This window comes from Monodelphis domestica, chromosome 4 (genome assembly GCF_027887165.1).
Source record: "Monodelphis domestica isolate mMonDom1 chromosome 4, mMonDom1.pri, whole genome shotgun sequence".
In the NCBI taxonomy this organism is placed as follows: Eukaryota; Metazoa; Chordata; class Mammalia; order Didelphimorphia; family Didelphidae; genus Monodelphis; species Monodelphis domestica.
Genome location: NC_077230.1, coordinates 450,404,629 through 450,418,048, shown reverse-complemented (window position 1 = coordinate 450,418,048; position 13,420 = coordinate 450,404,629). Strand labels below are relative to the sequence as shown.

Sequence of the window (13,420 nt, the reverse complement as noted above, 5' to 3'; positions counted from 1 at the left end):
TATACTAGTGGTTATCACTCGGTCAAAGGGCATTCATTTGAGTGAGTTGGGGATAGGTTTCCACATTGTATTACAGAATGACATCCCTTCATTTTATTGCTTTGTGAATTTTTGTTTCATAGGCGTTTCTTATGCCTGGTATGTTGGGTTCTGTTTCTTAATGCATCCTGCTACTCTCTTCTGTTTTATGGATGAATTTGTCCCATAAATATTTAATTATAATAATTAATTCTGTTTTCTCCATCATTTCCTTTTATCCTCCTTGCACCTGCCTCAATCTTCTGAAACAGAAAGTAGGTGGAGTAGGGGAACGAGATCAACACTAGTAATGTGACATGGAAATGACCACCATTTCAGTTATCCCAGTTGCAGATAAACAGTTTTAACACTATCTTAAATGTCTTCCTTTTAGGGGGCAGCTGGGTGGCTCGGTGGTTTGAGAGCCAGGCCTGGAGACAGGAGGTCCTAGGTTCAAATCTGGCCTCAGACACTTCCCAGCTGTGTGACCCTGGACAAGTCACTTGACCCCCATTGCCTAGCCCTTACCACTCTTCTGCCTTGGAACCAATACACAGTATTGACTCCAAGATGGAAGGTAAGGGTTTTTTAAAAAAAGTCTTCCTTTTGAATTTCCCTTTTTTGAAGCATCTTCAATGGTTGAAATTTGTTTTCCACCTTAAGTCAGCTGGGTGGCACGATGAATAGAGCCCTAGGTCTGGAGTCAGGAAGACTTAAGTTCAAATCCAAGCTCAAACATTTACTACCTGTGTGACAACAGGCAAGTCACAGTACCTCTGTCTCAGGTTCCTTATCTGCAAAAAGGAGACAATAATAACACCTGAGATTACTGTATGGATCACTTGATACATAGTAGGCTCTATAGGTTACCTATTATTATTATAATGACGACTATTTCTTCATCAACTCTACTCTTCTTAAACTGTTATGGTCTTCTCTCCTTCTATTCACTTATTTCCCTGTTGAACTTAATGTATCTCCTTACCAAAAAACTCTTGCCTGGATCAGCTAAGGGTGAAATTCATCATAATGATACACAAGCCATCTCCACATGTTTCTATACTAGATTGTGCATCCTTGATTGTAGGAATTGCTTTTTTCCCTTTCTTTGGGGTCCTCTGAGCTTAGTGCAGTGCTTAAACATAGTAGGTATCTAATCAATGTTTACTAACAGACTTTGGCTAAGATCAATTACCAAGCCCCTCATTTCTAGTATTCTAGTCTCTCCCTTAGTTCTCAAATGCAGATTCTGACTTCAGCCCTGTTTCTGTCTCTTTCTTGAGCTTTACCACAAATAGGGACCTATCTTTGTCCAGTTCTGACCTTGGTGTGGCTTGCCCAGACCAAATACTGGAGGTAACAGAGGCTTCCAGACGTCCGAAAAGTTTGATACTGTGGGGTGCCTGAGTATCTCCTACCTCCTATTTTATGTTGGTGATCACCTAAATCAATCTGACTGGTGGTTTTCTGAAAATAGAGTCAAATTTCAGGCCTCAGAAATCAGGAAAGAAACTTACCTTTCTTTCCTCCTTTTGTATGTCCGTTCTCACCACTTCCCTTAGATTGCAAATTCCTTCAGAGCAAAGACTCTTTTTATTAATTGTATCCTGTGGACTCAGAAGAGGGTCTGGCACATGGTAGGTGTTGGGTCTTCTGTCTCAGCAACTTTCCTTCTTTATCATTCCAATTTTTTCATTCATTTTCAATCTCTCTGTCTCTACTGGCCCCATCCCTCCAGCCATAAATAAAACCATGTCTTCCCTATCCTCAAAAAGTCTCATTTGATAAATTCATCCCCACTAGATTTTATCCTCTTTCTTCCGTTTCATTGATAAATACCTAGGGTTGGCCATCTCCAGATGGTGTCTCCAACACCTTTTACTTTCATTCAAACTCTGTAGGTTGGCAACCAACTTCAACGTTCAATTAAAATTGTGCTCTGCAAAGTTACAGGTGGCCAAATTCAATGGTCTTTTCCTAAACCTCATCCCTCTTGACCTCTTTCCATCTTTTAACACTGTCAGTTACACTCTTTTCCTGGATATCAGTCTTAACTGATAGCAGTTTAACACAAGAAACAATAAGATCAGAATAAGGTAATAGAGCAAAGCTTTAATGGAGAGAAGGGGATGTCCCATCAGGGTGGTGGAATGGAGGAAAGAGGCAGCAAGGGGGAGCTAAAAGCCAGTGGATGGCTACTGAGGCCTCTGGGGGGTGGGGAATGGAGGAAAGGAGCAGCAAAGGGGAGCCCAGTACCAAGAGAATTGGCTATAGAGTTCTATCTTGAGTGGGGGAAATCACCAGATCTTATAGCACTAGGGGGTGGGGATGTTGGCAACAGTTAACCCTGGCACTGTTGTTTGTTGTCCTATTGCCTAGCTGGGTTTGTTGGCCTTCTATTGCCTAGGCTGGAGTTTGTTTCCTGTTGCTTAGAGCAGTCACTCTCTTCTCTAGGTCTTATAGACACCTCTTTCTTGGTTCCTTACCTCTCAGGTCCAATAATAAATTCATAACCCAGGTTTGATCTATTCCTTATCATCTCTCACATATTCCTAACCGCCATTTCAACCTAGTGGAAAGTTCTCTTGATTCTTCTTCTATAACCTCTTTCACATACACTCTCTTTTTCTCCCAACATTGCTACTTTCTTGGTTCAGGCCCCTATCATCTCACACCTGAGGTATTGCAAAAGACTGCTCCCTAGTCTTGTTGCCTTGAGTTTCTTTCCAGGCCACTCAGTTTTCCACATGGCTGTCAAATTCATCTTTAAACTAAGCACACTTCTGACCATTTCACTATTGTTTGACTTTTGTTTCAAAGAAGCCCGTGGAGTAATGTCATGACTTATATGAATTGGATTTACCTAAGGCAGTAGCAAAGTATAAGTTAAAAATTAAACCTCAATAATAAAATATTTTAGGAGATTTATTCATGATTATTAGAAATCAAGAGTATACAAAATAGACCATGTGTCCATGGCTGATCAGCCTGTTGAAAATCCCACTCACCACCATTGAGCCAAGATGCCAAAGAGGCGGGACCCTCCACATCAGGCCTAATATCCCCTATCTACAGGAAGTAAATAATGACAGGAAGTCAGTGGGTTCCTGGTAAATGTAGTTCTTTTTTAGGGTGTCAACTAGAAAAAAAACAGAACTATAAAATAGTCAAAAATTACTCTTTAATCAAGGGAAAAGGGGTTAGGGCTACTAATACGACAACAGAGCTGCTTTCCAAGACTGCACAGAGTCAAGACATCCTGGTCACCAGCCCCTGGGAGTGCCACCAACTCAGGATGGACTCCAAGGAACAAAAGAACTTGGGGAGCCTATATACCACTCTAGATGACCTGGGGGGTTTTAGGATTAGAGGGACAGTTGATTGACTTTACAATGGTGAGAAAGGAAAATGAAGAGTTCCAGACAGAAATAATAGTGAGGGGCTGATGCCCTACAATGGACACAAAAGGGAAAGACTCAGCCTAGGGCTGGGTCACCTTGGTCATGGACCTTAGCCTAGGGGGAAGAAACCATTGGGACAAAAGGGATGTTCAATATGGGATGGGATTAGCTGTTCCCACCCAAACTACCAGGAAGTTCACTGTCTGGTGAAGAGGGACCTTCCCTCAGGGGGAAACCTCTCCTGTGACAAGGTCAAAACCTGGGGTTTCTACACTCAAACTAAAGAAACTGGGGATCTCTAGATTTCCATGTTGACAAGGGTAATAGATTTTTCAGTTATACAAAAGTCAGCAGCCTCTGTTCTAGTCATTGAAATCTGGAGACAAGATAAAAGTAAGGAAAACTGGTGCCAGTCCAGGATGCAGTGTTAACTTTGGTATCGTGAATGTCTGACCAAGCTCTAAGCATTCCACAGCCTTGAACAAATTGTTCCTATATATCCCATCTGTAGGGGAAATTTTCATATGCCTGGGGCTGACATTCCCCCTAACTCTCCATAGGGTATGGGATCTGTCCTATCCTCAACCTAGTTTAGCCCATCTGCTGAAGCAGTTTTACCAGGCTGTGGCCACTGTGTATGCTACAGCTTCATGGAGCCACAGGTGAGAGTTGAGTGCCAAGTGGACACCAAAGGAGGATGAGCAACACCGCCAAAGGAAAGAATAGCCGCTTAAAAGGTTTTCATGCAGGGGGCAGCTGGGTGGCTCAGTGGATTGAGAGCCAGGTCTAGAGTTGGGAAGTCCTAGGTTCAAATCTAGCCTCAGACTCTTCCCAGCTGTGTGACCCTGGGCAAGTCACTTAACTCCCATTGCTTAACCCTTACCACTCTTCTGCCTTGGGAACCAATACACAGTATTGATTCCAAGACTGACGGAAGGCACGGGTTTAAAAAAGAAGTTTTCATAGAGACACAACAGAATCAGGGAAAGAAGAAAATCTGGGTTGGCCTAAACCCATTAGGGATTAGCACTTCCCCGATTGGCGGAAAGTAGCGAGTCTTCTGATTGGCGGGAGAATAGTAATAGAGGGTAGCTAGCCTTCTGATAGGTGGAAGAATAGAGCTCGCCCTGATAAGCTGGAAGGTAGCAAGCCTTCTGGTTGGCAGGAGGGTAGCGAGTCTTTGTATTGGCAGCTGTCAGGTCGCACTGCGCTCTCTCTGTTCTTCCAGCCTATTGCTAGGAACGATTTGGGGGCCGCCATTTGTGCTTAGTCTGAACGGCCAGAGCTCTGATCCCCTGGCCCTGCTGGTAACCAGCTTGTGACCAGTCAGGAACTTTATAGAGTCACATCCTGCTGAACCTGTGGACAGGGGGAGGGAATAGGGGTAGATGAAGCTCCGGAAGAATTCTGGGAATCCTTGATCTGAGGTTGCGTGCGCAGCGGGGAGGGGGCAGGAAGGAGCTAGGCTTTTGCGCCTGCGCGGTTTCTACGCCTTCAAAACCGGAAGAGATCCTGGCGCAAACGAGACCCTGCGTGCTCCCTCCGAGCTGTTCACAGTTCTGCTTAATCAGGTCCGAAGGCCCGAAGGTGTGAGCAGTTTCAGTTGCCGGAGAAAGGGTAGACGGTGAGGGGCGGGGCGGGGCGGGTGAGACTGGAGGGATTGGGATGCGATGGGTGTGCCGGGCAGAAAAGAGAAATGGAGCGGGTGTCCTGGGCAGAATGGAGGTTGAAACTGGAGAACCTGGGCTGGAGGGAGGGATGCTGCAGTCTTAGGGGGAGGGGCAAATTCAGATCCCCCGATGGTGGGGCGGGGAGGGGAGGAGCTTCATCGCCAAGTTCTTTACTGGACTTCTGGCCCCGTAGAAATCGTCGTCATCTTCGTTGTCGTTTCAATTTATGTAGCGTTCTATATAAACTATATGAAAATCGATGGAGGAGAGTATTACCAAATTCCTTTTGAAACTCAAATACTGTTTTGATACCTGAGAGCAAAAACCTACGAAACGAGGTTAATTTCTTTAATATTGATACACAAATTTTAAATAAAATATTAGCAAAGAGACTATGGCAGCATATCACAAAGATTATACCTTATAACTAAGTTGGATTTGTTCCATAAATTCAGGGATGCTTCAGTACTAGGAAAATTATAAATGTATTTGACCATATCAATAATAACAGAAATCTTGAAATTATATTTGTATTTGCAGAAAATGGTTTTGACAGATACAATAATTATTCCTATTAAAACCACAGGAAAACAGGAATAAATGGAGCTTTTCTTTAAATTATAAGTAGCATCTTTCTAAAACAAAGTGCAAATATCTATAATGGGAATAATCCAGAAGGTTTTCTAGTCTGGAGGACAGCTGGGTAGCTCAGTGGATCAAGAACCAAGTCGAGAGACCTAAGTCCTAGGTTCAAATCTGGCCTCAGACACTTCCCAGCTGTGTGACCTTGGACAAGTCACTTAACCCCCATAGCCTAGACCTTACCACTCTTCTACCTTAGAACCAACACACAGTATTGATTCCAAGATGGAAAGTAAGGGTTTTAAAAAAAAAAGGTCTTTCCATTCTAATGAGGAGTGAAACAAGGATGTCCATTATCATCTTTAATATTCTGTTTTGTACTCAAAATGCTGGCTATAGCAATAACACAAGAAAAATAAATTGAAGGAATGAGAACAGGCAACAAGAGAACAGAACTATCACTTTTTGCAGATAATAGCATAGTATTATATATGGAGAACCCTAGAGAACTAACAAAAAAAAATGAGCTAGAACAATTAACTTCAGCAATTGCAGATAATAAATAAACCCAAGTAAATAATTTCTAAATTTTACTAACAAAACAGCAGAAAGAGATAGAGAAATTCCATTTAAAGTAACTGCCAGCTCTTTAAAATATTTGAGTATCTACCTGCCAAGACACAAACTATTTGAACAATTACAAAATGTTTCAGAACTAGAGAAATATAAATTGCTTGAGGATAGGCTGAGCTAATATAATACACTTATTAATACTACCTGCACTTATTATTCAGTTCCATATTAAACAACCAAAATTATTTTATAGAGTTAGGGGAAAAGAATATCAAAGGAAACAATGGAAAAAAATGTGAAGGCTGCCTACCAGTACCAGATCTCAAACTATACTTCAAAACAGCAATCATCAAAACAACATGGTACAATAAGAAAGTGGAGTGATTGATGAATGGAATTAATTAGATACACGATATGCAGAAATAAATGATCAGGGTAATCTAATGTTGATAAACCCAAGGATCTTAGGTATTGGAATTAGAACTCAATATTGACAAAAACTGCTGAGAAAACTGGAAAGTTGTCTAGCAGAAACTAGGCATAAAAGAACATTTCACACCAAATGCCAAGATAAGATCAAATGGGCACATGAATTAGACAGAAGAGTTACAAGTAAATTAGGGGAAATTTTACCTGTCAGAACTGTGGATACGGGAAGAATTTCCCAGGAGGTAAAATGGAACACATGACTAATTTTGAAATGTTTTGCATTATTTCATAAATAGAATGCGTATCAGAATTCTTGCTTTTCAATGGATCAGAGAGAGGTGGAAGGAGGGAGAGAATCTGGGACTAAAAATAATAATTAAACACATTTTTGAAATAAAAGAAAGATAGATCATCTTACATCTTACAGTTTGCAAATCCCTTTACAAATATCTCATTTGGTTACAGATTATCTCATAAAAACAGAGATAAAGTGTAAAGGGAAAAGGGATATTTATTGCCATAGATTTTTATGGTTTGCTGTGTGATTTCTTAATAACACTCATGTGAGGTAGGTAATTGAGTTATTATTACCCCCCTTTTACAGATGAGGATCTTGCAGCTTAAAAATGAAGGTGGATTGATTTGCCTAAGGCCAAGCAACTATTGAATGTTAGCATCAGAATTCTAACCCAGATCTCCTCTGCTACAAGTCCAGCACTGCCTCCACATTCCAAAAGAGAAAATGAAGAGAATAGAATGGAAGATTTTTTTTCTTCTCCCTGTAAACTGCTTTGGAAGAGATGGCCTGGGGTGACAGAGTTTGTTGGCTCAGGGCTGGAAATGATTGACTAACGTGACTGGGTCTTTACTGATGTTCTTGTTTAGGGACCTAGGAATTCAAACATGAAGCCTGGGTCTTTTAAAAAATACTTTAATACTTATGCCCCTCTCAGCTGCTATCTCACCTATGTTGCTTACCTCTCATTGCACTGGAATATATACCATCTTTAATATTCAGAGCTAAGAGATACTTTGCCCATTTCATATGCAAAAACTGGATATTCACTTTGGAAACAACAAATGACTGGAGTTTCAGTTAAGGGGAAAAATGTTTCTAGGAATTAATGATTTTCTTGGTTCTTTTTAACACTACCATTAGACACTACAATAAATATAATATACATATTATCTTTAGTGGAATCTTAAAATTTTTTTCATGCCATTAAATTTATGCAGTGCACTTTGGATCTGATGATTCAGGACCCTGGTCTCCTTTCCACAATTTTGTATGCGTGTTTGTCATCAGACAGATTTGGAATCTTCCTACTCTGCAATGAGAGCTTAAGGACTAAGTATCTTTATGTTTCTCAGTGCCTGCATTTGTTTCTGAATATATATCCATATATATCTGAGGCCATTCCTAGCACTTGCTCAAGAAGACTGCCTGGTGCTTAGTTTGTGGGCAATTTGTATGAAGGACCCACAGGTCCTTCAAGGTCCATGGTTCTGGCTATGGATTGAGGCTGCTAGGTTCATCCTCCTATTTCTGATCTTTGCATACAGTTCCCCTGTGCATAAGTGTCCATTTTGGACCTATAGAAAGTTAGCTTCCTAGTAGGGACAGATTTTAATTTCTCAGTGAAGGTCTCAACTGGAGAAATGCCTCTGAAGAAAGTGATGGTTCTGTATCCTTACCCCCAAATTCCTATTCCACACACATGGGATAACATCCTAGGAGTACATGTCCCCGGGAATCAAGAAGCCATCCAAGTTGAACAGAATCCTGACCTTGAAGCTTCTCGACAGCGTTTCAGGTTTTTTCGATACCCAGAAGGGGCTGCGCCTTATGAGGCCCTGAGCCAACTTCAGGCACTTTGTCTTCAATGGCTGAGGCCAGAAATTCACACAAAGGAGCAAATATTGGAGTTGCTGGTACTGGAACAATTCCTGACCATCCTGCCTGGAGAAATCAGGACTTGGGTGAAATCACATAATCCAGAGAATAGTGAAGAGGTGGTGGCCATGGTGGAGGATCTGGCCCAAATGCTAGAGGAAGAAGGTGAGACTTCCACACAATGGGCTGAGTAGGTGGAAAAATAAGCACCTTAGAGTGGCTTTTCCAAGTTAAGAGGATGCTGGCTAGTGTGGGCAATGAATAGCAGTGTTTAAAGTTTCATGATGGCTCCTATAAAAGGATGTACAGGAGGATAGGGCCCAGTTATCTTACTTTCCCCCACCAATGCTTTATGCCTTCCCATGCATACTCTACTGGCTTGAACATTTAGGCCGGGCTGAAGTTGATTGGTTTCCAGATTCAGCAGGAATATATTTTTGCTATATTTAATTTTCTTCCTTCCAAGAAAGGTAGGGCAAATATGGTTATTGCCATTTTATAATGAGAAAACTGAGGAATAGAATGTTCATGACTTGGGTGACTGCGAGAATTTTTGTGCCTTCAATTACTAATAGAGATATTAGGAACAGAGGAATGGTGGGGAAATGAGTTCAGTTTTGGACATGTTGAGTTTAAGATGTCCACGGGACATTCAGTTGAGATATCTGGTTAGCAGTTAAAGTTGAAAATGCAAGACTAGGGGTCAGCAGAGTGATTAGGGTCAGATAAATAGATGAAAGCATAAAAATGGCTTAATCTATAGAAACTGGTGCAATCCCCCGAAATTAAATAATATAGAAGGAGAAGAAAAGAAGATTACAGAAAAGCCTAGAAGAATGAGAATTGAGAAAAAGACATTACATTTGTCAAAGGTGATTAGGATTCAATTTGAAGAGAGCAGTTTTGAATAAATCCAGATGCTAGATTCAAAAGAGTTGTTGAGAGTGGTAGGCAAGGAAATGGAAGTACTTTTTGTAGATAGTCTCCTCAAAAAAGGAGCAGTGATGTGGAAGAATCCCCAACAGGAATGGATGGATCAAGTTATATCTTTTTAAGGATAGGAGAAACATAGGCATATTTATGGGCAGTAGGGTAACAGTCACTTGATAGAGATAAGTGAGAAAGTGGGGATGATAGGGAGTAATCTATCAGTAGAGGAACAAGGATGGAGAGGGATCATTTGTGCAGGTAGAGATGTTTGTTTTAGCAAGAAGGGCCACATCATGTGAAACGGGTAGAGAATGAGAGTGACAGAAGACATGAGAGATGAGGAGAAAAGAGGGCACTCGTAATGGAATGGCCTCATTTTAAAAAATAAAATATTAGACAGGTTTCTCAGCTAGAGCGTGAGGGTTGTGGGAGTCCAAGGACGGTTTTAGGAGGGTGAAAAAGTTTGAAAAAGCCACTGGGCTAAATGAGGGTAGTTAATTAGAGAGATGTAAAAGTAAGGTCTCAGTTGAGATAATGAAGCATAAATTTGTAGTGGGTCCTATAAACATGGTTGTGTGATTTTCTCCAGCTTAGTTCAGCAGCATATTTATAGGAATAAAAAGAGTAAAAGATTGGAGTGATCCAAGGCAGAGACTTGACAGGACACAGTTGGGCCATGTAATAAGAGTAAAGGATTAGAGTAGATGACAGTGTAGTGGTGAAGTAGTTCACTGAGGGGTAAGATCAGAAGGAAGGAAGAGTATAGCTCAGCCTAAGAAAGAACTAAGAAAAAGGGGGAGAGGGAAAAGGGATTAAGCATTTGTAACACGCCTTTTGTTGCTGTTTAGTTTTGTCTCACTTAGGGATTTTCTAGACAGATATGGAGTGGTTTGCTATTTCCTTCTCCAGCTCATTTTTCAGGTGAGGAAACTGAGGCAGACAGGGTTAGGTCACTTGTACAGGATCACACAGCTGGTGTCTAAGGCTGTATTTGAACTTGGGTCCTCTTGAATCTGAGGCTGATTCTTTATCCATTGTGCCCCCTAGTTACTCCTGTATAGAACCTACTGTGTGCTAAGTGCTTTACCAATATCATCATCTCCTTTAACAACCCTGGGAGATAGGTGCTTTTATTATTTCCATTTTACACTTGAGGAAACTGAGGTCAACAGCAGTTAAGTGAGGATCACACAGCTTGTAAGTACCTGAGGCCAAATTTTCTCATTCCTTCCTGACTCCAGGCCCAGCCCTCTATTTACTATCTAGCTGAGAGACATAGAAATTTTGGATGTTAAACAAGGAATTGCCTTACAGGGATCAGAAAGAGGTAGAATGACTATATATTGTGATCAGATAAGGGAATTTCACAGTTAACAAACATGGCCATTTGTAGGGGATGAAAAGCTGAAGGTTCTGACCATCTGTGGCTGAAGTGGAGTGAAATTAATACTTAAATGAAATAGAAGGATCAGGAAGGTGAATATGCTTGATGGGAAATACATATATTGGAGTCACCTAGTGTGAGAACAATTGTGGAGGAAATAAAGCTCTGAACTAATTGAGGAAAGAGTGGCCTGGTGGTTTGTAGATAACAGCTACCAGAATTTTGACTGGGTATAGATTGAGTGAACCTCAAGGAAGAAGAAGTTAGTTACTGACTGAGGATGGAAAGGGAGAAACTTGAGGTGGCCTTGGAGAGCAAGGAATATTGCAACTCACCCACCTCAACCAGTGATTTTTCAGGGAATGAATGGAGACCAGGAAGGCTATGTCATCAGAAGGGAGCCAGGCCTCAGTGTTAGCAAAAGAGGAAAGTGGGAAAGGAAGCAATTTAAAGTGAAAGCAAGTCTTGAATCTGGAGCAGGCATCTAGGAGAGCCTCTTTAAAGTGAGACATTAGTGGTTTTGGATTAAGCAGAATGGGAATAAGAGATTAATTAGGCAGTTGAGGACAGGAAACAAGACTTGAATGATGATGGGGGCGCGAGGAGGGTGGGGTGGCAGAGGGAGAGACGGTTCATCACAGAATAATGAGTTAGGTAAATTTTCATTGTCCATATGTGTTTGGTCTTAGGGTAGAGCCCTCTCGGGACCTTCAGCAGTTCAGGGGTAGTGACAGGTGCTTGGAGCTGAAAGAATGGTGTTTGTCTCCTTCCCCTAAGGAAGGAGATGTAGAGGAAGAAGAGGTATCTGATAGCTACAAGATAATACTGATCATCTCCATTTCACTTTGCAGCTCTGCCTTCTGAGGACTCTGCACTTCCCCAAGAGGAGAGCACTGAGGAGGGACAGGACTGTATGTCCCTGCTGGCCAGATGCCAGGTGAGTTGAAATGACTACATTTTTTTAGACCTTAGAGCTGCTACATCTTTTCTTGTTGCATTTATTGCCTCAGTAGAACCTCTTTTAGGCACCTGAGCTCTAGTTGCCAATAATATGTGACTAACCCCACCTTCCTGGAAGATGCACTCCATGTAGAATGAGCTCCACTTGATGAAGGGTTTCTTCCTTTTTTGTCTCCCTCTACTTTACCCAACATTCACTTCCGCATTCAACAACTCCTTCAGGATTAATCAGTGATCATCATACTGTGTGACGTACCATGTAGTTGGTAAAAGTAGCATTGAGAGAGAGAGAGAGTCTTTGCATACATTGAGCTTCATGTCATTGGGAGAGACATCTAAAGTGGAGATAAAACCAATGCAGAGTAACACAAATGAAATCTTTTAAAAAGGACCCAGGGAAATGTCTGAGTAAGAGCCAAAATGAGCAGCAAGCAGTAACTGTTCCATTTGTGTAGCAAAGAAGAGATCGTGCAAGATATAAGATAATGGGTTCATAGAGGATATCAGTGGGGCGGGATGGGGTCGAGGGGATAAGACTCAGAGTTGAGAGGAAACAGTGCAAACAGTAGCTTTGAGTGTATCGTATGGTTTATGTTAAGGAATATTGTTATATTTGGTTGGAATAAGAGTGGAAGAAGCCTTCAATGCCATCACAAGGAGTTTGGATTGTTTGATTTTTGTCTTTATTTCCCCAGCAATGGGAGACATTGCTAAGAGGTGAGGCCCTCTTATATGGAAAAACTTGTCAACAGATATCTGAAAGTGGAATAGGCTGCCTTGGGAAGTAATGGTTTTCCCATTATTGGAGATCTTCAATCAAAGGCTGGAGGACCACTTATCAGGTATACTACAGTGGGGCTTCTTCAGGCATGGCCTATTTAATGGGCTTTTAGGCCTCTTCCAACTCGGGGATTCTGAGACTTAAAGTCTAATCTCTTCCATAAATCTTGAGTTATTATTCTAGTGCAGGTTCCCGACTCTGCCTTCTTTGAATTCCTACATTTACATAGGTTGATGAATCCAAGATCTCATTGATGTGTGTGTTCCCTCCAGCGTTACATATCACAACCCAGCCACACCTCATTCTGTGCATCTCTTGTCCAGGTTCTTATAGTCTTCCAACAAAGGGTCCCCCCAGTATGAAGAAAGCCTTCCTCCAGATCTCTTGGCATATGTGGATGCCAGTGGAGTGTGTAGGCTTTTCCTTGGTTAGCCTTTCCTCTTAATACAAGGAAGACCCACGGCCTTCTTCAGTCATACATATCATCCTTTGCACTTGGTAATGCAGTACTGTCCAATTAGTGCTTATCCATTGCTTTGTGGATAACTTTTTCCACGATTCACAGCCATATAATCATTACACAAATGCAAGCCATCCTGATCTCTTCCCCATTCCATTTTAGGTCCTGCTTATTATCTATCTGCACGGTCTATCGCAGACATATGTTATGATAGAACAGTTTTATGGTTTATACTAAAAGTTTTATGCCATAATTTGAACAGTGAACTTTCTTTTTTCACTTGGATTCCTGTGTGGATAGATAGGACAAACTCTTGTGAGATTATGAGTCTTATTTAG

General features: G+C 41.4%; 1 protein-coding gene across 4 annotated transcripts in view; it reads left to right on the top strand.

The window, feature by feature from the left end:
* The first annotated feature begins 4,580 nt into the window (after nucleotides 1-4,580).
* LOC100017179 (zinc finger protein 287-like) overlaps nucleotides 4,581-13,420 on the top strand; it is a 36,245-nt gene continuing 27,405 nt past the window's right edge. The window contains exons 1-3 of one of the 4 annotated variants that reach the window (XM_007492201.3): nucleotides 4,581-4,990; nucleotides 7,278-8,732; nucleotides 11,733-11,818. In XM_007492201.3, the coding sequence (XP_007492263.2) occupies nucleotides 8,333-8,732; nucleotides 11,733-11,818 (486 nt within the window). In that variant the 5' untranslated portion in view covers nucleotides 4,581-4,990; nucleotides 7,278-8,332. Of the gene's footprint in view, nucleotides 5,044-7,277; nucleotides 8,733-11,732; nucleotides 11,819-13,420 lie in introns of all 4 variants that reach the window. The other 3 variants (XM_007492199.3, XM_007492200.3, XM_007492198.3) reach the window with 3 other exon arrangements.